General features: G+C 34.0%; 1 protein-coding gene across 1 annotated transcript in view; it reads right to left on the bottom strand.

Annotated features, from left to right (window-relative positions):
* CDH9 (cadherin 9) overlaps positions 1-25,742 on the bottom strand; it is a 120,597-nt gene that overhangs the window by 3,458 nt on the left and 91,397 nt on the right. Inside the window, 7 exon segments of the mRNA XM_032628739.1 lie at positions 1,614-1,865; positions 1,948-1,980; positions 1,983-2,024; positions 2,027-2,063; positions 6,606-6,727; positions 7,222-7,358; positions 24,776-25,029. Coding sequence (XP_032484630.1) covers positions 1,614-1,865; positions 1,948-1,980; positions 1,983-2,024; positions 2,027-2,063; positions 6,606-6,727; positions 7,222-7,358; positions 24,776-25,029 — 877 coding nt within the window.

The raw sequence follows: 25,742 nt of genomic DNA, 5'->3' as shown, positions 1-25,742 counted from the left end.
TGCTTAAAGAACTTTTATAATGAAACCTTATGAGTTAAAACCCATTTTAACTAAAATAATACAAAATCATTCCACATTTAGGCAATAAATTGAGAAGGTAAAATACAGGAATTGTGTGCCTTCTATATTTCCTGGGGCAGAAAGATGGCAGACTTTTCAGAATAAAAGAAGCCTTCTAGGATTTCTGCGTAGGGAAAAATATTATCTAATTTAGTTGGATAATGTTATAATATCTAAACCTATTCCTATCTTTTTGGGTGGATTATGTTCCCTCATGTATGCATGCATGTCTTTATGTGTTAGTATGTGTTATATTAATATTGAAATTAAAAAATCAAATTTGAAATATACATATTTCCATATTGTCCTAAATTAGGAAAGTAGAACTATTTGAGCAAATAAAGCAATATGATATCAGTAGCACTTAGTTAAAAGCGTAAGCCAACATTTAATCTCCATGAGGATACAAAAATATTTTATGGAGGAGTTGAACTTTCTAGCAGCAGGTGGAGATGTGGACTGCTGCTGCTGCTGATGGTAGTAGTGTGTTAAGTTCTAAACCATCTTACGAAAAATGTTTTTCTAAATAGTTGGATCATCATAACTGAGACAAATGTTTTCCCCTCACTTTCATCAGTTCCCCACTGAAGTCCTGCAAGAATATCTGGCCAAAGGGATTTTATCCAGATAGCCTGAGAGGATTTGCAGTGAAAAGGAGCCAGCACATATGAGCATTGGGACATAAATTTGGCTAGCTCTCCTGCCCTAAGCATTCATTTTGGATGAATATTTGATGGAGACAAGTTTGGGGGGAATGTGTTACAGTGGAACAACTGTTTAATTGAATTAAATCATTGTCCTGTTAGGGCATGCTCAAAGAAAGCATTTGCACTTGGAAGCATGACTTTATTTAGAAAATATTGCTGGAGTAGGTATGACCACAATGCCATAGTGATATTTTAAGAAATGAGCTTAAAATTTAATTTGGTGTGTTGTGCCTACATTTAACAAATTTTATGAAAAAAAAGTTTATCTTACTGTGACAAGTTAAATGCACTGGCCAATTCCATTTATGATATACATAACTTAGTATTTGTTAGGAATATTATTTGTAAAGTAGTCTTTTGTTTTGAGGATAATGCTTAGAAAGGTGGATTCTGAAATAGAATAATCTGGGTTTTAATGCTAGTTAAAACACTTTCTGAATGAGTGACTTTGTGTAAGTTATCTAACCTTTCTGTAGAAGAATAAAAGCATTTACCTTATAGAGTTGATATGAAAATTAAATCAATTATTAAATGAAATGTCCTTAGAAATGGGACGATCTTAGTTAACACTAAACACTATAAATATAAAACATATTTTAAAATATACGTATATATCACTAACTATTATATCCTTGTTTTCGGTCTCTTTAAAGCTAGAACTATCCACAGTCAAAAACTCAATTGTTTTTCAATTGGAAGAACAATTTTAATAACAAGTTAAAATTTTCAGCCGTTAGCTCTAAAGAAGAGTGCTTTTCAGTGTGCAATCACTGGGTAATGAGGGAGAGAATTCCTTGAGTTGAATGAGCATATCTCAGGGGCATATCTTTCAGGGGCATAGTTTACCAAGTAGTATGACGACACAGAGAAGGATAGCGATGAGAGCTCCCGTGCTCAGGCCAGCAGAGAGGACCAAGGCCTCGGCATTGCAGGACTGCATGTTACCTTGATTATCACAGGCACACACACGAATGGTGAGTGTGCCAGTGCTGCTTTGGATTGGATAATCATTGTCAAAGATTAAAATTGGCAGCAGATACGTGCTCATTTTGTTGCGGCTATACCCATCTTTTCGAGTCATGATTCCTGCTGTATTATCTGCAAAAACAAAAAGTCAGTCCAGTTTTAAAATTTTGCCTCTTAAGGTTTCATAATATTTGTCTTCAAAAATGTTCTGTACCTTTATTATCTACAATGGTGAAGTTTGGATTGAGGGGAATTCTGGCACTGGTTCAAAGAAGAATTTGTGGCCTCGGGAGGATCATCTTTGTCCATGACACTGACAGTCTGAATCAACTAAAACCAAAGAAAAATTAATTAAATAGAGCACACAAATCAACTCTTGTTATTACAAGACATTTTAAATCAGTGTTTGAGCTTTAAATATATCACTGAAATTAAATACTGAAATTAAACAAAAAATTCCATTTTCAGAAAATTTTGCCAAGATTTTTTTTGTAGTTCTGTCTAATGTAACTTATTTAATGAAGAATGAAAAATGCCCATCAAGTATCAGTTTGCAGAGCACCTCTATGGATCATTATCTGATTCCTGGCCACTGTAGTATCCAAGAGAAGAAAAGAAAAATTTGATCACGCCAGTCTTTTGTCTTTTAACATTGTTAATATATACTACCAGCCCATTTTATTATGAATTGGTTACCAATATGTTGCCTCCCCGAGATAATGATTGTTTCAAAGGCAAAGGACATAACAGAGGTGTTTTTTTTTTAAAAAAAAACAAAAGTGCTTAGCACAACCACTCCTGGAGATTAAGGAAACTATAAATATAGCTTTGGGAATATGAGCAATATGCCATATAATATGAGAAAGGAGAAGATTTTAAAGCTGTGGGGCACCATAATTACAATCATATTGAATACTTTATTCAAATTGTTTGCTCTTCTTTTTAATGGTATTTGCAAAGTTTAGAAGAATATACAAATAAATGCTTCTAAAGTTTTGTAAAATCATTGTTGAATTTGAGAAATTATAGCACCTCTCCGCTGTGCTCCCTGTAGGTCAGAGGTGTACCATAGTGTGAAGATGGAGCAGCAAATGACAGGTTGGGAAGAAAAATTCCATTGAGCATTTTATTGTGGATAAAACACAGAGCTACACATCAGGGTGCCTGTTTTCCAGTCCTGGGTCTGCCGTCTGTGTGATTTATAATTACAGTCATTTAATTACCATTACTTTCAAACTTCTCTTCTACAAAAACAAATAGTGGCACCACTTCCAGGTATAATAGTCTAACATTCTGTGATGAAGAATTATTAGAATTTCACGGTAGTTTAATGTATCCATTGTTTTGGTTATTGTGTATCTTCTATGGCCATACCAACCTGCATACTCACTAGTTAATACTTTTTCCTCTTTGATATTAACCATAATTTTGTTCATTTTATTGACAGAGACACATGTAATCTTATGTTTCTTTATACAATACTTCTGAAAGTGCATAATTATTAATATAAACTTGATATGATTTTTCTCCTTACAAGATTGGCACATGACATAGAAAAACTTATATAAGATCTAATATTCTTGCTCAAACTTCTGTTCCAGAATAGCAATAATGTAACAAATATTTAGTAATATTTTCATCATAAACATCATTGATCCTTTCATTGTATGACTCTGAGTTCTTGAAATGATTAGATGAGCCATTGTTTAAACATATTTTAAGAGAGAATATATATCAGTAGCTTGACATCTATATTATGTTTTATTTTTAACCTTGTTAATTTTAACAGGAAAATTGTTTTCCGATTATATGAACAATGACATAGACATGTTAATAGCAGTAGTATATATTAAAAGAATTTTAATTAGTTAATATCAATTATACTTTATCATCAAGTATTAATTTTGTAATATATAAATAACTCACATGAAACAATAAAAAAGCATGCTAATAGATAAATAAGTAAAGAATATCTACAGGCTATTATCAGTTGACTTGTGTGCCTTCAAATTATATGTTTAAGACCTAATCCCCAGTACCTGTGTTGTGACTTTATTTGGAATAAGCTCTTTGCAGATGTAATCAAGTTAAGATGAGGTCATACCGAATTAGGGTGGACCCTAATCCAGTGAATGGAGTTCTCACAAAAAGAGGGAAATATGGACACAAATAGAGATACAGAAATAATATCATATAACAATGGAGACAGAGATTGGAGTAATTTGGGTCCACAAACCAAGGAACACTAAGAACCACCAGCAAACAGAGGCTAGGAAGTGGCAAGGAAGGATCCTCCCCTAAAGCCTTCTGAGAGAGCATGAACCTGCTGACACATTGATTCTGGACTTCTAGCCTCCAGAACCGTGTCAAAGAATACATTTCTGTTGTTTCAAGCTATCTAGTTTGTGTAAATTTGTCATGGTAGCCTTGGGAAACTAACATAGCTATAAAATGTTTAGCCTCAATAATTTTGGAGGAATTCATGTTAAAATTATTATGAGGGCTTCCCTGGTGGCGCAGTGGTTGAGAGTCTGTCTGCCGATGCAGGGGACACGGGTTCGTGCCCCGGTCTGGGAAGATCCCACATGCCGTGGAGCGGCTGGGCCCGTGAGCCATGGCCGCTGAGCCTGCGCGTCCAGAGCCTGTGCTCCACAATGGGAGAGGCCACAACAGTGAGAAGCCCGCGTACCGCAAAAAAAAAAAAAAAAATTATTATGAGATTTTACATATTGGTAGATAGTATTTAAAATTTAGTGTTGCCCAATAAATGAGCAATTATACACATTTGGTGGAAGTTATTACTAGGTATATAACATATTCTGAGCACTATTTGGAAGCATTGATGAGTATTTATAGATAAAATTTATTTCTTCTTTGAAGATTTCATCAAAGAAAAATGATTCCAGGTGGTATACAACTATACATGTATTATAATGCTCACTGTAGTGCTGTCTGCTAGAGTAACATTTTGGTGGTAAACCAAATTTCCATTAATAAATGGGTAGTTGAATAAGCTAACTAATGTGTAGCTATGCTCTGAAAAGTAAGCAGCAAATTAAAAATAATCGGGGCTTCCCTGGTGGCGCAGTGGTTGAGAGTCCGCCTGCCGATGCAGGGGACACGGGTTCGTGCCCCGGTCTGGGAAGATCCCACATGCCGCGGAGCGGCTGGGCCCGTGAGCCATGGCCGCTGAGCCTGCGCGTCCGGAGCCTGTCCTCCGCAACGGGAGAGGCCACAACAGTGAGAGGCCCGCGTAACGCATAAAAAATAAATAAATAAATAAATAAATAAAAATAATAATCGAACTGAGAATATGCCCATTACTTGTTACGAAGTGAAAAAAGGAAAACAATTTTTTTTTTTTTTTTACGGTACGCGGGCCTCTCACTGCTGTGGCCTCTCCCGTTGCGGAGCACAGGTTCCGGATGCGCAGGCTCAGCGGCCATGGCTCACGGGCCTAGCCGCTCCGCGGCATGTGGGATCTTCTCGGACCGGGGCAGGAGCCCTTGTCCCCTGCATTGGCAGGTGGACTCTCAACCACTGCGCCACCAGGGAAGCCCAGGAAAACAATTTTTAATCCAAATAACTGTGTAGTGATTCTTTGCTGGTGAAAAGAGAATAAAAACTTCATTTGTATTTCTGTGTATGTAAGTGGAATGTGGTATGTACCTCTTTCTTAGTCTGCTTGAGCTGCCATAACAAAACACCATATACTGAATGGCTTAAATAGTAGAAATTTATTTTCTCACAATTCTGAAGGTTGGAAGACCAAGATCAGTGTATCAGCATAGTGGGCTTCTAGTGAGAGGTCTCTTCCTTGCTTTCAGACAGCTTCCTTCTTGCTACATCTTCACATAGCCTTTCCTTTGATCATGTGTATGACAATAGAGGGTGATCTCTCTGGTGTCTCTTCTTTAACGGACACTAATACTGTCAGATCAGAGCCCCACTTTATGACCTCATTTAACCTTAATTCCTTCCTTAGAGACCCCCATCTTCAGATGATACAGCCACACTGGGGGATAGGGCTTCAACATATGAATTCTGAGGGGGCAGAAATATTCAGTTCATTATAATCTCTACTGGAATAGAAGAAAGACTATATTTCACTTTATTTTCTATATTAAAAGAACATGATAGAATTATATATGATTCTTACCATCTACATTTTCCTCAAGGAAATATCTAAATAACTCGTTAAAATTTCTTTCAATAACATTTAAGTAGTTTGTATTTGTAAAATACATTATTTGTATTTGTAAAATACTGTATTAGTGTAAAAAATGAACATATTCTGCATTTTCTTAAAATTACTTTAGAGATACCTGAAATATTACTTTATAAGAGGAGTTTTTAACTCTTGTACACTTTTTTATCTCACTAATATTAAAGTCAAAAAATCAGAAACAAAATATAACTTGTCTCAAACCAAAATGTCCTGATTGAGCAACTCAAAGTAGCAAAATGTAATCAGCAAGACAATTATTATGATTTCCTTTATATTAACACAACAATTTTATTTTCATACTTCATGTTTTATTTAATAATGTATGTTCATTCTATTCATGATTATAGCTCAGTATCAGTATGATTATGAATCCAGGTAGGAAATTTTTATATATGTGATATTCATTATGTACCTAGTCTATAAATTAAAGCATATATTATAATTTTTCCTATTATATCATAGATTATAAAATATTTAAAAAATCATCTTTTTAAGATTATTGTGATTTTTTTGGTAAGGAGAGATAAACAAGTGACAAGGAAGACTGACAATAGTTTGCATGAAAAAAAATGTGCAAGTAAATTAATGTAGTGTCATCTGCCTTTGTGAAGAGAAAATTTTTTTTTAAGTTTATAATAACTTACCTGCCCAGGTTTTGCATTTTCACAGACAAATGTTTCATAGTACATGGCAAGTTCTGGAGCATGGTCATTTATATCCAGAATTCTGATGAAAACAGGAATGCGGCTACTTTGTTTTGAGTTATCTGCAATGAGAACATGTGTAAGATTTCAGTCTCATTTACAGAGTAGTAGTGATATTGCTTGCCCCGTTTGTAACTTAGCAACAGATCATTTCTGGGGTGTTCACTTCTTGATTGGATTGCTGATGGATATCTCAGCTTTCTTACATGGTTCAGATGAAGAGCATGACAGAAAGAGGAGAATATAATTGAGAGTGAATATTATTTGTAAGAGATAAGTTTCTTAGACTGATTATTTTTATGAGGTTAGATTATATTTTTATCCTACAGTGAGATGTAAAAGAAAATCAAGTTTAAAATAAAATGAATATTTGATAATCATTAAAGTAATTTAAAAATCCAACACATTCTAAATCATTTCTCTCAGCTCTTGCTGAGAGAATTAATTCAGCAAGAGTGGAAATTCATTCCACTCAAGTAAAAGAGTCTACCTAATGCTATTGTTTTACTATTTTGGTGAAAAATAATGTGTTCAGGTGGATGTATTTCCAACTTACTTATCTCTGTGGCTGTAATGGTGATGTTATGCCAAGGGGTTGACTCCCGGTCAAGAGGCTTCAAAGTGAAAATAGAACCATTTTCTGAGTGAATACTGAAAATCCGGTCCATATCCGAATGCCGATCAACAGAGTATCTAGCAGAAAAGAGACTCATAATTTCAGGCATTGTTTTAAAATTATTAATTCATCTACCATTTCTTAAAGTTATAGGCAGTTCACATGATGGTCTGATAAATATGACAAGTAAAATACCGATAATTTTCTTGAATTTTTATTTAATGTAATTGTCATTTAGATAATTTGATGTAGTTGGCTGTTTTCATTATTACTGTTCTATGATATGTGTACTTCAGAGTCCTTAGTTATACTCATGAATCCTTGTGGCAGCTTTTAAGTGAGTTTTTAATTGTCACTTGATTAATTTATCCTATCATAGACCTATTGCAGTGCTTGAGACATATTAAAGTCATATTAAAGTTGATAGAGTCAATTGCATTGGATAAATTGAAATTATGTTGAAAATAACACATAAAAACATGTGTCCACAGAGTCCTTATAAGTGAATATGCAGAGGCTGTTGTAAAATACATGGCTCTTGAATGGTTCTCTATTCAAAGATCATTTCAGCTGAATCAAAGGTCTTCCTCCAATCTCTCCCTTTAGCCTTTTCCAAATAAAAACTGAAATGACAAAGAACCACAGATGTACTAGCTACCATTTTTGCATGTTTGAGATTTCTGCTGCTGAGTGTTTAATTGAGCCATGTAGGAATCTAATTGTGTCTCAAACATTAATGTTCAGATGAGTCAGATGAGTCACATGGGAATTCTGATTCAGTAAGTCTAGTGTGGGAACTGTTATTCTGCATTTCTAAAAAACTCTTAGGTGAATCCCATGTTGTAAAGTCCATAGATAAGGCTTTGTATAGCAAGGTTAAGACCATGGGATAAACTGGTTAGAATAAGGACAGCCGAAGGAGCAACAATGACAAGAGAACTAACAGACTAATCAGCATCTGGTGGCATCCTCATTTTTCTAGAAAGTTTCTATTAAAGACACTTAGCAAATGAACTCCCTTTTAATCTGGTGAATTGGGAATTAACGACTCCCATTATAAATCCATAATATATCCACTATCAGGCACTGACTTGGACAAAAAATAGACATTTAGGTTTCTAAACATTGTGAAACATTGGCAATTTTTAAAATATTGGATAAAAGTACATTTATCTAAATTCGATGATTTCTTTGGGTTATTTTAATAAAATGTGACTTAGTCCATTATTATAAGGACTGTGCTTAATTTAAGGGATCCGTTAGTAAACTCAGATTTCAAAAATTTTAACAACTTAATATAGTATATGATGGTGCTTACCTAATTTACTTTCTGCTAAATTTTGTAAAATTATTGTTTCAAACTCAAAAATACTGCTTCAAAGTGAGTATTTGGGCATGTGGAAAATATACATATTACATGTGTATATATTAGATTTCATCTCAAAGATAAAATAGCTAAAATCTTAGCATAGTTGGTCTCAGATTTCTTCCTGTACCTCACTCCCAAAATATGAAACCAGGACATTCACCTTGTTATCCTTTGGAAGTGTTGTGCAGTGTACAATAGAGCTACATGAAAATGGTAGTATTCCCTTATTTTTGCAATAATTATGATTGTAATTTTTCTACATGGTTGCTATAAAAAGAATTTGGGGATTTAGAAAAAAAAAACTCATGTGACATATGGTCGCTGCCCAAGATTAACTATCCTTCTGGGGTGGGAAATCCTAAGTAAATAGAGAAAAATTTTAAACCTGAATATAAAAATAATTATATAAAAATGCATAGTAGTGTATATATTTCCTAGAAGCAAAAGTTATGTTGAGTTTTAACTAAGCATTCATTGTCAGACAAGGATCTGAGAAAGTTCTTATTTTTTAAAATACTCATTAGTGTACTAAGATCAAGAATAAAAGTCATATGAAATTTTCTCTTTTTAATTTTTATTGCTTAAATAGTGCTAAGACAAAAGATAATAGAGTGTTTCCTATGTCTAGGTTTCAATCCTCCTACAATTTAGTTCCTAATGTGGCCTGAGAAACATTGGAACATTTAAACATTAAACATTGGAACATTTAAAAAATGGGTTTTTTTTCCTGAAGTACTTACACCAAATTCTGCTTATGAATACAAACAATCCTAAAAGGAACACAAAGAAAGCAAATAAAAGAGCATAACCACATCTATGTGTTGAATGAATCTCAATTCATAATATTCACCTGTATATATTTATCTCCATTGTTGGAAAGATCAGTAGTTAACCATTATCTGCTTATCGCTGAATAGATCTTGGATTCCTTCCTATCACTTGCATCAAAGATCAGAAGTAAAATAAAAATCGCTTTTTACCCATTGCTACATGCCCTAGAGATTAGCATGGAGATTTCTATGATTGAGGAATAGTTAACAATTCTAACATTATACAAATCTAGCTTTGATTCACTTTGAGCTTATGTGGGATCAAAATAGGTCTGTGTTTCTGGCTGCCCTACTCTTAGGTTCAACCTTGAAAAGCACTGTTTTCAAGTTAATAACTCATGAAGGAGAGTCACTTTGATGATTTTTAAATAGTTCACTTTAACATTAACACTGCAAACTTCCAGATCTGTATTTATAAATTTGCCCCACTGCAAATGATTTCTTGCAGTTTTTCAAAGCCCAGAGATAATTTTCATTTATTTATCAGCCAGTGCTCTATTTTCAACACAGAATAGGATGTTCTGGTTTACCTATTAATAATAAGTACACTGGATTACAACAAATGACCAAAAAGAGGCTGATAAACACATAACGCGAGACAAAACTGTCTCTATATCCCAGCAGATGGCTTATTAAAACAATACTTTATTGATCTCATTATATTGAATTTATAACAATAAGTTTTAAAAAAGATCATTGGCATAATTTTTTGAATGAATATGTTTTGCAGAAACAGGAGCCAATCACATAGGCAGCAAAAATAACAAGGTAAAAAGATCACAAGTGAGCTGACACTGTGGAAGCTGAACTCTGGTTCTAGTTTGTTTGTTTTTTAAGCTCTACAATTAAGAATTAAACACATAGCAGATCCCTATATTTTCACCTACTACAAAAAAACATGTAAATTAAATTACACCAGAACAAATCAGTAATATGTAGGAATACATCAAAGATAGTATTCCTTTTCCTTTCCTGAATTCCAGGTACATCTTCCACTAAGTCAATATAATTAGGCTATGAGTTTGCTCATTCCTTTCCAGCTACTGCTTTCCATAAATGTGTTTTCTAGCTACAAACTATGAAACCTTCCTTGAGAATGGCTATACTGCTTCAACAAATAGTTCAAACCTTTATTTTTTTCCAAATATTATTGACATGATTTTAAAATTACTATTATTTTACTCTAATAAAATCAAGCAAATATTAAAGAAGTACTGGTACATATGAAGGCACTTATTCCAGTTTATGGTGGAATCATGTACATTTTATGGTGACATAACTAAATTTCTCACCAGCAAGTTTGTTTTGTATTTACTTCTCTATTTGACTGCGGTAGAACTGATTTCTTCTAAAATTCGTTGAACCTTTAAATATGTTGAGCATAAAATTGGTGTGAAATGAGACAACATGTTCTTTCAGAACCTGTAAAGCTATAATCAACCCTATAACTTAGGAAATCCATGATTACTAATGAGGTGAAGTGGAGCTGACAATAGCTGCTAATTGTAACCATAATCTTATGTTGCAAGTGGCAGATGTGTTTCAGAAAATATGTTTGTTGAACAGATTTACTGGTGGGTGAGAATTACTTCCCAAACTTTCCCTGGAAAATGTTCCATGATGTTTATCATAGCCTATTTCTGCTCTGGGGATCAGTCATCCTTCTAAATGCTATCAGAACAAACGAAAGAGTTAAATATTATAATGTTGTCTCCTTGTTGAATTATTGCTGTTTTTCACACTATAATTGAATATCTGAAGCTTTTTTTTTTGCATACATTTTTATGCTAACAGGAATCAGTCTAATGTTATATTTTCAGGCATGGCCTTATATTTTGTCAGACCTGACAGTATAATTTTAGGAACATAATTTCAGATTCATTTGTTCTCCAAATATTTTTCTTCCCTTTGTCATAATTCTTGAGATTTTACAGGTAAAACTACTGCTCATTGTTTTTTCAAGACTTGAGTACCCTATAAAAAGTAAATATTTCTGGAAGAGCTATGGACTTAAAAAGGTATTAGCCACTTTTATATACCATAAAGCAAGGTTGCAAGTTTTACTATCAGTCTCTGATCAAGAAATTTTTCTCCTAAAATTGTATCATGAGGAAATTGTCAGATATATATCTCCAGACAATCTAAATTTTCATCAGTGATGCATTACCTACATGATAGTATGTTATCTATACAATAGAAGTTTATCAAGAACTGTAATGACATTAGCAAATATTCACAATTAGTAAAATACATAAACCCATATATATTATATAAGCTCTACTTAATTAAAAAAATAGATTGATAAACTGTTTAAAAGATGAAGTACTTGATGGAAGTAGAATAAATAGCACTGGAGTATCTACTGAGGGGAGAATTATAGATGTCTTATTTGCTACAAAATTACCTATGCAATCCATTTTTTCTAAAATGAATGGCTACAATTATATTATCAAAAACATGTTCAAATGATATTTTGAATGTCCTCTTCAAATATAAAATGACAGGGGCTGGATTTACCACACACACACACACCCTGCCAAAACCCACTAAAATCCAAATAAAAAAAATATATGAAACAATTATTTTTGAAGCATTGGATACCAGGAGACAGAGAGGGTAATTCCTTAGAAAAGAGGAAGAAATGATGTGATCCTCAAAACTGGCTGCTGCCTGGGAGGGTTTCTAAACAATAATGCAGGAAGTGGGAGCCCAGATGGAGCCTGTCAATCCCTTGAATTCAGGAGATAATGCTGAGAGTCCAGGGAGACCAAGGTGGGTAGAATTTGCTGGGCAGAGGACTTCACAGAGAGAGAGCCACAGAAATATTAAGAGGATCCTGCTCAACTCTTCAGCTGAGTGCTAATCAGAGCATGCATGAGAGCAGATAAAATGAAGCCATAGGTGTAACCAATTATAAGGGCCAGAGGGAGCACAATTGAACTGGCTTGTGTCTGGAAATAATTCCCATCAGCCAAAGTAGAAAACTCATAACTCATGGGGCTTTGGTAGAATTTCAGAAATGTCTTACTTGATTTATGGGGCAAAATTAGATCTAGACAAAGGGCCGCTAAAGCAAGGGCCAAAAGGTTTAAGCTGTTTCAAGTAACTTAGCCACACATCTGAACACAGATCAATAGTATTTATAGAAATGAAAAGCTATCACACAGTTAACACAGCATAAACACAATATTTGTCAGGCAATCAAAAATCACAGGTAAGCAAAAATGGGAAATGTGACTGCAAAGAAAAATCTGTCAATTGAAACTAACCCAGGGCTTCCCTGGTGGCGCAGTGGTTGAGAGTCCGCCTGCCGATGCAGGGGACACGGGTTCATGCCCTGGTCCGGGAAGATCCCACGTGCCGCGGAGCGGCTGGGCCCGTGAGCCATGGCCGCTGGGCCTGCGTGTCCAGAGCCTGTACTCCGCAACAGGAGAGACCACAACAGTGAGAGGCCCACGTACCACCAAAAAAAAAAAAAGAAACTAACCCAGAAATGACACGGTTGACAGAATTAGCTGACAGTGGTATTTTAAAAGTTATTTAAAATGCATTCTCTATATTTAACTAGAGGAAAGGTTAAGGAAATAATACAGATATAGATAGATAAATAGATAGATATAGATATATATCTTCCATAGAACTTCTAGAGGAGAAGCTACAGTCTGTGAGTTGAAAATTATACTCTGATGGAATTAAAGCAGGTTAGATATTGCAAGAAAAAAAATAGTAAACTTGAAGATGAATGGGAAATATTTTAAATGATTAAGGTGGGGGGATTAAAAATTAGAGCACCAGTGAGCTGTGTTGCACTTTCAAGACACCTGACATAATTAAATGATCTAAAAGAGAGGAGGGTAGGGTAAAATTATTGAAGAAAGAGTGGTTGAAAAGTTTTCCAAGTTTGAGAAAACTCATAAACTCACAGATCCAAGAAGCTTAATAAACTTCAAGTACAAAATATATGAAGCATGTTATAGAAAATCACATCGTAATCAAATTGCTTAAAACCAGTGACAAAATTTAAATGCATCCTAAGGAACAACTAAGTTACAAAGAGAAAAAATAAACATAAAGGCAGTGAAAAATCTTTACTATAGAGCTAGAAAAAAAAAAAAAAAACTACCCTCAATCTAAAATTCTATACCCAGCAAAAAAAAAAAAAGAAAGAAATGAGTGATAACATAAAAAAAAGAAATAAAAAGTAATGCAAAATAAAATACAGTATTAATCCAAAGAAAGCAGAAAATAAGATGAAACAAAGATTGAGCAATAAGAAAACAAATAGCAAGATGATTAATTAAACCTAATAGTATCAATAGTCACATTAAATATACATGGTCTGAACATCACAATTAAAAGGAACAGAATGTTACACTGTGCAATAAAGCAAAACACAGCTATATGATTCTATAAGGAACATATTTTAAATACAAAAGCAGAAATTGACTAACAGCATCATACTTAATAATGAAAAACTAATTTCTTCATAAGACAAGGAGGAAGGAAAGGACTTCTCTTCTTATCACTTCTATTTAGCATTGTCCTGGACGTTCTTGCCAGTGCAATAAAGCAACAAAAAATATAAAATATGTTCTTGATATGTAGACATAAAACCACAAAACATGGCTGAAAAAACCCTCCATGAGTGGAGAAATGCACATTGTATATGGATTAATATATTCAATATCATTGTTATTCTGCCTACATTGATCAATGGACTCAACACAATCCCAATGAAAATTTCAGGAGACTCTTTTATAGCAGTTGATATATGAAAATGTAAAGGGCCTAGAATTACCAAGCAACTTCAGGTAGAAAAAAAAAAAGTTAAATGACGAATACTACCTAATTTACAGAATTTTTTTATAGAGCTATACAACAGTGTGCCATTTTTGTAAACATAGATAAATATATAATTGGAATAGAAGAGAGAGTCCAGAGTTAGTTTCATACTTATGTAAACAATTGAGCTTTAACAAATGTACAAAGTTTATTCAGTGAAAAGTATAGTCTTTTCAACCAATGGTGCAGGAAACATTGCATTTCCAATGTAAACTAACCATATATAAAAAAAAACTTTGATCCATAACTCACACCATATAAAAATTAACTTAAAATGAATCATAGATATAAATATGACTAAAAGCAATAAATCTCCTACATGAAAAAAAAAATAGAATGAGAATTTTGAAATTAGGCAAATGCTTCCTATATAAGACACTAAAAGCTTCATCCATAAATTTAAAAGTTAATAAACTGGATTTTATTAAAATTGAGAATTTTTGCTTTTTTAAAGTCACTTTAAGGAAATGGATATACAATCCACTGACTTGGGGAGAATATATTTGCAAATCATATATCTGATAAAGGACTTGTATCCAGTGTGTGTGTGTTTGTGTGTGTTTGTGTGTGTGTGTGTGTGTGTGTCTTCAAATCAATAACAAAGACATAACCCAGTAAAATTTAGGCAAATTTTGAATAGACACTTCATCAAAAAACATATATTGGTGACATATAAACATGAAAAAAATGCTCAACATCATTAGCCATAAAGGTAATGGAGATATTATTATACATCTATTAGAATGGCTAAAATTAAAATAGTTGACAGTACCAAGGGTTGGTGAGGATGTAGAGAAATTGGAACCATCACACATGCTGATAGGAATTTAAAATTGTATAACCATTTTAAAAGTTAGACATATAACCACCACATGTTCCAATCATAACCCTCCTAGATATTTACTCTAGAAAAGTGAATGCATGTAACTATACAAATACTGATACACAAATATTTATATGTGTACTTATATACAAATGTGTATAAATGTATTATAATATCCAAGTATTTGCAACAACTCAAAATATCAATGAATAAGTACAGATAAGCAATGAACAGATAAGCAAATTGTGGTATTTCCACACTTTGGAATACTATTCAGCAATTAGAAAATTAAACTATTAATGCACACAACAATATGGAAAATCTCAAGATAGTTACGCTAAATGAAAGAAGTTGGACAGAAGAGAATAAATACTGTATGATTTCATTTGTATAAAGTCAAGAAAATCCAATCAAATTTAATCTATATTGCCATAAAGTAGTTCATTGTTTGCCTGGGAACAGGGTTTGGTTCCAGGATGTATGTGAGGGAAGTATTACAAAGGGGAATTAGGAAACTTTGGGGGACGATTTTGGGGATATTTTAATAGGTGTACTAACATGCTTCACCCACCAGTGGGCTGGCACTTGCCCTGGGACCAGCCTCATCAGCCAGTGGGCAGGCACAAGCCCTAGGACCCCCTGGGCCCCATCCCTACCCCACAGAAGGCTGGCACCAACTGTGGAGCCCCTGGTCCCTGAAACCAGAGACTCCAAGACCCAGCTCTGCCACTAGTGCCCAGAACTAGCCACAGTACCCAACATCACCCACTTGTGGGCAGACACCAGTCCAGGGATCCCCTGGGACCTCACTCTGTCCAACAACAGGCTGACATGAAATTCAGGATCCCTGGCCCCACAATCACCCCAGTCACCAACTCTGCCCACCTGTGGGCCAGTAATAGCCCCAGGATATCTGGGGCCCCAGAGCCAGCTACCATGTCACCCTGCCCCTTGAGACCCAGTAGCCTGCAGCCTCCACACAAGGCAGAGCCTGGTAACCAACTAGACCTGGGACCAGCCACTCCTACCAGACCATCTGCAATACTCAATCTGCCTCAACAGAAGAACCATGCAGGCCACATGAGGGCACCCCTAGAGGATATAGCTCTGGTGACTAGAGGGGAGTGCACTGCTGGGGCACATGGGACATCTACTACAAAAGGTCACTTCCAGGGTCAGGAAATGTAACCAACCTACCAAATACATAGAAATAAAAACAGCAAATTAGGCAAAATGAGGTGACAGAGCAATATGTTCCAAATGAAGGAACAAGATAATACCCCACAAGAAGGAGTAAGTGAAGTGGAGAGAAGCAATCAACACAATAAAGAGTTCAAGGTAATGATCATAAAAATGTTCAAAGAACTTGGGAGAAGATTGGATGAACAAAGTGACAAGTTAGAAGATTTTAACAAAGAGTTAAGAAAATATAAAGAAGAACCAAAATACATGAGGAATACAATAACTGAAATAAAAAATAGACCAGAATGAATCAACAGATTAGATGATACAGAAGAGCAGATCAGCAAGCTAGAAGAAGACAGAGTAGTGGAAATCACTGAAGCTGAACAACAAAAAGAAAAAAAATAAAATAAAGGACAACTTAAGAGACCTCTAGTACAACATTAAGCATACTAAGATTCACATTTTGGGGTCCAGAAGGAGAAGAGAGAGAAAGGGGCAGAGAACATATTTGAAGACATTATAGCAGAAAACTTCCCTAACCTGAGAAAGGGAACAGGCATTCAGGCTAAGAAGCAGAGTCCAAAACAGGATCAACCCAAAGAGGACCACACCAAGATATATTGTAACTAAATTACAAAAATTAAAGATAAAGAGAGAATATTAAAAGCAGCAAGGAAAAAGCCACAAATTATGTACAAGGGAATTCCCATAAGGCTATCAGTCAGCTTTTCAGCAGTTACTATACATGCCAGAAGGGAGTGACACAGTATATTTAAAGTGATGAAAAGGGAAAAACCTACAAGCAATAATACTCGCCCGGGCAAGGTTTCATTCAGATTTGATGGAGATATCAAAAGTTTTACAGGCAAGCCAAAACTAAAGAGTTCAGCACCACCAAACCAAATTTAAAGAAAAAGGATTTCTCTGAGTAGAAAAGAAAAGCAGAACTAGAAATAGAAAATTACAAAAGGAAAAATCTCTTTTGTAAAGATAAGTATACAGTAAAGGTGGTAAATCAATGATGTATGAAACTAGTAGGAAGGTTAAAAGACCAAAGTGGTAAAATCATCTATATATATAATAAATAATTAAGGGATACACAAAACAAAAGGATGTAAAATATGATGTCAAAACAGTAAATGTGGAGTGGGGCTGGGGAGTAAAAAATGCAGGGTTGTTAAAGTTTGAGTTTAAGAGATCTGAAACTTAAAATAATCATATATATATGGATGGCTATATATAAACCTCATGGTAACAACCTCACGGTAACTCTCAACAAACAAAAGTTCAGGACCAGATGTCTTCACAGATGAATTCTACCAAACATTTATAGAAGAGTTATTACCTATCCTTCTCAAATTATTCCAAAAATTTAAAGAAGAATGAATAATTGCAAACTCATACCAAGAGGCCAGCATCATCCTGATACCACTCAAGCATCTATAGCAGATACATACATGCAAATGAGAAAGGAATCCAAGCAAAACACTAAAGGCAGCCATCAAATCAAAAGGGAGAAGAGAAAACGAAGAAGAAAGGAACAAAAAAGAACTATAAAACCACCCCTAAACAATTAACAAAATGGCAATAGGTACTTACCTCTCAACAGTTACTTTAAATGTAAATGGACTAAGTGAAAAAAACATAATGACCCAAAACCTTTGGGATACAGCAAAAACAGGTCTAAGAGGGAGGTTTATAGCAAGAAAAGCCTATCTCAGGAAACAAGAAAAACCTCAAAGAAACAACCTAACTTTACATCTAAAGGAAATAGGAAAAGAAGAAAAAATAAAATCCAAAGTTAGTAGAAGGAAAGCAGTTATAAAGATAAGAGCAGAAATAAATGAAATAGAGACCAAAAAAAAAAGAAACCACAATAGGAAAGATCAATAAAACTAGGAGCTGGTTCTTGGTAAAGATAAACAAAATTGATAAACTTTTAGCCAGACTCTTTAAGAAGAAAGAGAGAGGGCCCAAATTAACAAAATCAGAAATGAAAAAGGAGAAGTTACAACCTACACCGCAGAAATACAAAGGATCATAAGAGATTATTATGAACAATTATACACCAAGAAAATGGACAACCTAGAAGAAATGAACAAATTCTTAGAAATGTGCAACCTCCCAAGATTGAACCAGGAAGAAATAGAAAATTATTTTATTACCAGTAATAAAATTGAATCAGTAATTAAAAAAAAAATCCCAACAAACAAAAATCCAGGACCAGATATTTTCTCAGATGAATCCTACCAAACATTTATAGAAGAGTTAACACCAATCTCTCAAACTATATTCCAAAAAATTAAAAAGGATAAGAGGTCAGCATCATCCTGATACCAAAACCAGATGAAGATAACACAAAAAAATTACAAGCCTATACCACTGATGAACAAAGATGCACGAATCCATAACAAAATGTTAGCAAAATGAATTCAACAATACATTAAAAGGTTCATACCCCATGATCAAATGGGGTTTATCCCAGGGAAGAAAGGATGGTTCAGTATTTGCAAATCAATGTGATATACCACATTAACAAATTGAAGAATAAAAATCATATGATCTTTCAATAGATGCAGAAAAAGCTTTTGACAAAATTCAACATTCATTTATATAAGAAAAAAACTCTCCACAAAGTGGGTTTAGATGGAATATACCTCAACATAATGAAGGCCATATATTACAAGCCCACAGCTAAAATCATAGTGTTGAAAAGCTGAAAGAGTTTCTCTAAAATCAGTAACAAGACCTGGATACACACTTTCACCACTTTTATTCAACATAGTTTTGGAAGTCCTAGCCACAGCAGTCAGACAAGAAAAAGAAATAAATGTCATCCAAATTAGAAAGGAAGAATAAAAACTGTCACTGTTTGCAGATGACATGATACTACACTTAGAAAATCCTAAAGATGCCACCAAAAAAATACTAGAACTCATCAATAATTTGGTAAAGTTGGAAGATACAAAATTATTGCTAATATACAGAAATCTGTTATATTTCTAGACACTAAAAATGAACTATCAGAAAGAGAAATTAAGAAGACAATACCATTTACAATCACATCAAAAAGAATAAAATACATAGGAATAAATCTAAAGAGGTTAAGGACCTGTACTTGCTAAACTATGCAACACTGATGAAAGAAATTGAAGAATACACAAACAGATGGAAAGATATACCATGTTCATGGATTATAAGAATCAGTTCTGTGTATAATGTATATAAAATATCCATATTCCCTAAGGCAACCTACAGAATCAATACAATCTCTATAAAAATACCAAAGTGATTTCTCACAGAGCTAGAAGAAATATTCTAAAATTTGTATGAAACATGAAAGACCCTGAATAGCCAAAACAATCTTGAGAAAGAAGAACAAAGCTGGAGGTATCATGAGCTCTGATTTCAAACTATACTACAAAGCTACAGTAATCAAAACAGTATGGTACTTGTACAAAAACAGGCACATAAATCATTGAAACAGAATAGAGAGCCCAGAAGTGAACCTGCACTTACATGGGCAATTAATCTACCACAAAGGAGGCAAAAATATACAATGGAGAAAAGATAATCTCTTCAATGAGTGGTTGTGGGAAAACTGGACAGATACATGTAGAAGATTCAAACTGGACTACTTTTACACACCATGCATAAAAATAAATTCAAAATGTATTAAAAACTTAAATGTAAGAACTGCAACCATAAAAGTTCTAAAAGAAAACATGGGCAATAAGCTCTTTGACATTGGTCTTAGTAATATTTTTTGGATATATCTATTCAAGCAAGGGAAACAAAAGCAAAAATAAATAAATGGGACTTAATCAAACTAAAGTTTTTGACCAGTGAAAGAAACAATCAACAAAATGAAATGGCTGCCTACTGAATGGAAGAAGATATCTGCAAATGATAGATCCAGTAAGTGGTTAATAGCCAAAATAGATCCAGTAAGTGGTTAATAGCCAAAATATACAAAAACCAAACAACCTGTTTAAAAGATGGGCAGAGGTTCTGAATAGACGTGTTTTCAAAGACATGTAGATGGTGAATAGGCACATGAAAAGATGCTCAACATCACTCATCATCAGGGAAATGCAAATCAAAACCACAGTGAGATATCACCTCGCAACTGTCATAATGCTATTATCAAAAAACAACAAAGGCTGACAGGATGTGTACAAAAGGGAATTCTCATGCACTGTTGGTGGGAATATAAATTGGTGCAGCCAATATGGGAAACAGTGTGGAGATTCATCAAAACTATTAAAACCAAACTACCATATGATCCAGCAATTCCACCTGGATATTTATCCAAAGAAAAAGAAAACACTCATTAAAAAAGATATATGCACCCCTACGTTTATTGCAGCATTATTTACAATATCCAAGATATGGAAGCAACCTAAGTTCCCAGCGATAAATGAATGGATAAAGAGGATGTGGTATATATGCATATATACACAATGGAATATTACTTAGCCATCAAAAGAATGAAATTATGCCATTTGTGACAGCATGGATGGATCTAGAGTAAATAAAATAAGTCAGACAGAGAAAGACACATACTGTATGATTTTGCTTGTATGTGAAATGTAAAAAGCAAAACAAATGATCAAACGTAACAAAACAGAAACAGTTACAGATACAGAGAACAGATAATTTCCAGAGGGGAAGGTATAGGGGAGGAAAGAAGTAGGTGAGGGAGATTAAGAGGTACAAACTTCTACTTGGCAAATAAATGAGCCATAGGTATGAAATGTATAGGGAATATAGTTAATAACTATGTAATACCTTTGTAAGGTGGCAGATGGTAGCTAGACTTACCATGGTGATCATTTTGAAATGTATAGACATTTTGAATTACTATGTTGCTCAACAGGAAAAAACATAGTGTTGTAAGAAAATTATACTTCAAAAACAAACTCATAAAGATCATATTTGTGGTTACCAGAGGTGGGGCTAGGTGGAGGGAGAATTGGATGAAGGCAGCCAAAAGGTACAAATTTTCAGTTATATATAAGTACTAGTGATATTGATACAATACACAACATGATAAATATAATTAACACTGTTGTGTGTTATATATAGGTGTTGTTAAAGAGTAAATCCTAAGTGTTCTCTTCAGAAGGAAAAAAAATTCTGTTTCTTTAACTTTGTATCTATATGAGATGATAGATGCTCACTAAACTTATTGCATTAATCATTTCATGATGTATGCACATCAAATCGTTATGCTGTACACCTTAAACTTTTACAGTGCTATATGTCAATTATATCTCAATAAAGCTGGACGGAAAAAAAAGAAATTGCCTATTGTGGGAAATGGAAAAAATGATGAAAAACTAGACCAAATTCTGAGGGACAAAAGCCATATTTTGCTTTTTGTATAATTTTGTCCTTGAGGCTTTGCTTTGTACCACTGAGGTCGGTCAAAGCAGTTTATGAATGTGAAACAATATTAATTATCTCTAATTAATAATTTGGTCAATAAGAAAGCAAAATATATCTGCTAAAGATATATTGGCTGTGCATTCAGATCATCAGTAGTTTAAACCTCAGTCTGCTAATTATTTGTTCAGTGTCCTTAGTAAAGTTCCTTAAACTCTTTGCATCTCAATTTATGTTTTTTTAAAATGTAGGTGTACGTGTCAATTCCAAACTGCCAATCTATCCCTCCCCCTTCCCCCCTGTTTAGCCATAAGTTCGTTCTCTAAGTCTGTGAGCCTGACTACTGTATTTAAAATTAGATAATCAATAAGGACCTACTGTACAGCACAGGAAACTTGGCTGAGTGTTCTGTAATAACCAAAATGGGAAAAGAATTTGAAAAAATAATAGATACATAAATATGTCTAACTGAATCACTTTGCTGTGCAACTGAAACTAACACATTGTTAATCAACTTTGCTCCAATATAAAATAAAACTTTTAAAAAATGTAGGTGGTAACAGTTATACTCACCTTATAATGTTGTGATGCGGTTTAAATGATCTAATAAATATAAAGCTCTTTGGATAGTCTCCAGCTCATAGCAAGGGCTCAATAAATGATAATAATTATTTTATAGAGGAAAGGATAGGCAAAATATTTGTCTCATGTCATGAATCTGGTGCCACAATTGAAGTAGAAAAGACATTGACTACTATTTTTTGAAAATTGCAAAATCTATCAAGAACAGATACTTACTGAGCATTTATAGCTATTGGTATGGACATTCCCTTATCCGTTTTTAATATAAGTGGTGATTTATTTCTATTGCAATATTGCAAAGAACACACAAAAAATGCACATATAAGAGTTGCCAAAACCAATCAGCCACACTCAATTTCAGTAAAAAATAAACAAACATTTTGGATATAAAAATGCTGGAACAGGGCTTCCCTGGTGGCGCAGTGGTTGAGAGTCCGCCTGCCGATGCAGGGGACACGGGTTCGTGCCCCGGTGTGGGAGGATCCCACATGCCGCGGAGCGGCTGGGTCCGTGAGCCATGGCCACTGAGCCTGCGCGTCCGGAGCCTGTTGCTCCGCAACGGGAGAGGCCACAACAGTGAGAGGCCCGCGTACCGCAAAAAAAAAAAAAAAAAAAAAAAAAAAAAAATGCTGGAACATATGTGTAGACCACTAGAAAACTAGATTACTTATTCCTTTCATTTTAGGAGTTTTGTTTTATATAATATGAAAATTTTAAATTAATCCATTTCATGTATGCTGATACAAAAGTGTCAGTAAAATAATCTTTTATGCATTGGTATCGTTATAAGTCATGTTTTTAAATTAATTAACAATATACAAAATATATAATTTAAACCTGAACATTTATTTAAAAGAGAAAGTTAAGTCAATTCTATTCTAATTAACCTAAAACTAACCAAATATTTCAAGTTAAACTCTGAGTACTAACTACAGATTAAAATTTCACAAACTTTCTTTATTTTAAAAATATATTAATTGACCAACAAATTAAATATAAATTAGGGCATATTTAGTTCAACAAACGTTGCTTTGTAAATTAACATGAATAGTTATTACATCTTAAACTAAATTTAATACTTATATACTTAGTATTGTGCTCACTGATTTTCTATGTGATGGTATGACATGAATTCCAGGAAATCTGGGCATTCCCAATAAATATTTAACCATTTATTTTCCTTAATTAAAAATTAAATTTGGGGCTTCCCTGGTGGCGCAGTGGTTGAGAGTCCGCCTGCTGATGCAGGGGACACGGGTTCGTGCCCCGGTCCAGGAAGATCCCACATGCCGCGGAGCGGCTGGGCCCCTGAGCCATGGCCGCTGGGCCTGTGCGTCTGGAGCCTGTGCTCCGCAACGGGAGAGGCCACAGCAGTGAGAGGCCCGCATACCGCAAAAAAAAAAAAAAAAAAATTAAATTTGATCAAAAAATTTATTGAAATATAGTTTATTTACTACAATATTGTGTTAGTTTTAGGTATACAGCAAAATGATTCAGTTATATATAAATATATATATTATTTTTTTTACATTCCCTTCCATTACAGGTTATTACAAGATATTTAGTACAGTTCCATATGCTATACAGTTGGTCCTTGTTGGATAAAAAATTAAATTTTAAACAAAGCATAATTTTAGGTATTTTACTAGCCACACACATTAACAGACAATATATTATTTGTCTGTCTCTTTTGTCTTCATCAACATACCTACCCATCTTCATCCACCCATCCTATTCATCCATTTATGTCACAACTATATTTATATTCTCCTTAAGCATAGTTTCTGGCATATTTGAAAACTTTTAAATGGTTAATACAATATTCAAATTTTGGGAAAGTATTACACTATTCTGCAGTATACCAATTTTTAATAGTTTTACTGTTCTCAAATATCACTCATTTTACCAATTCTCTGTTTTATTAATGGAATATAATTGATATTTTGCTTCTCAAAAATTTTGATGTAAACTGTGCCTAGGGACTATTTTCAAAAGATGTTTTTCATCAGTTTTCAAGGTATCTCTTAAGCTTTTCTAGAAGAACTTCTTTTCAAATGTATTTGTTTAGATATCTTATTATTCGAACTATGATTTATCAAAGAAGGGCAATGAGACAAGAACTACATCAATAACTAAGGGATTAGAATCATGGACACTGGAGCCAGACAGCCTGAACCTCAAACCCAGCTTTGCCAGTGACTAATTATTTGGCAAGTTATTTAAATGTTTGGTACCTTAGTCTTATCATTTACAAAAGATATAATAACCGGAGCTACCTTGTAATATGTGATAAGAGTCAAATGAAATAATATATCCAGAGCACTTAGAAGACTGCCCAGCTAAAAGTCTGTGCTATGGAAGTGTTTGGTTGTATTACTGTACTTGATCATACATGGTACATTTTTTTTTTCACACAGCTTATAAATAGTGAGGTTATCATTTTTCTTCAAACTTAAGTTTTCTCAAAATACTTACTTTATTAAATTGTTTATGGCATCTGGGTCATATGCTGTAACCTGTCCAATGATGCTGCCTTCCTTTACATCTTCATCTACTTCTATCAAGTAAAAAATTTTACTGAACACAGGAGGCTCATCCATATCTTCCACAGATATTTTGACCACAGCTGTGTCTTTGAAAGGTCCCAGGTACAGGAATCGTGGATCAGGGTGAGTGTTACTTGCATCCACTTTTAAAGTGTACAGCATTTTGTTTTCATAATCTAAATTCTGAAGTTAAATAAAATAAGAAAAATTAGTATAATATAGCAGACATAAAAATGGAAGACAATTTCAAAATTTAATAACCACCTCTCTTAATAGTCCCAGTAATTCTGGTTAAATAACTTTCCCAATTATTGCTTCATGGGTATAACAAATAAATTAGGAAATTTTTTTTGCCTTACACATTTATAAGGAGTAATTCAATATAATAGTATACACATTAAGATTGATTCACACTTAGTAATGCATTTTACATTTTGGTAGTCATAGGTAAATGAAGTATTAGCCAGTAAATACATAGGCTATTTATTACTATATTATTATTATTAAAGTTATAAAAATTTTAAATCAGCAGAAACATAAAATTGAGATTTAACAAACCATTCACATAAGTTGCTTCCTTAAGTCCTACAGTTCTAAAACTGTTTTAAAAAGAAAAAAAAAATTATTAATCTGACCACTGTGGAAAAAAAGATGTGAATGAAAGCAGGGAAATTAGGGTGATATAAAGTAATCAGTATTTAGCTTGATTATTCTGTGTAACACTTTATAATGTTCTCCACTGCTTTAAAAATCAAGCATCTTGGGGCTTCCCTGGTGGCGCAGTGGTTGAGAGTCCGCCTGCCGATGCAGGGGACACGGGTTCATGCCCCGATCCGGGAAGATCCCACATGCCACGGAGCGGCTGGGCCCGTGAGCCATGGCCGCTGAGCCTGCGC

This window comes from Phocoena sinus, chromosome 3, assembly GCF_008692025.1.
Source record: "Phocoena sinus isolate mPhoSin1 chromosome 3, mPhoSin1.pri, whole genome shotgun sequence".
NCBI classification, from domain to species: domain Eukaryota; kingdom Metazoa; phylum Chordata; class Mammalia; order Artiodactyla; family Phocoenidae; genus Phocoena; species Phocoena sinus.
This window is presented reverse-complemented; position numbering and strand designations above follow the sequence as displayed.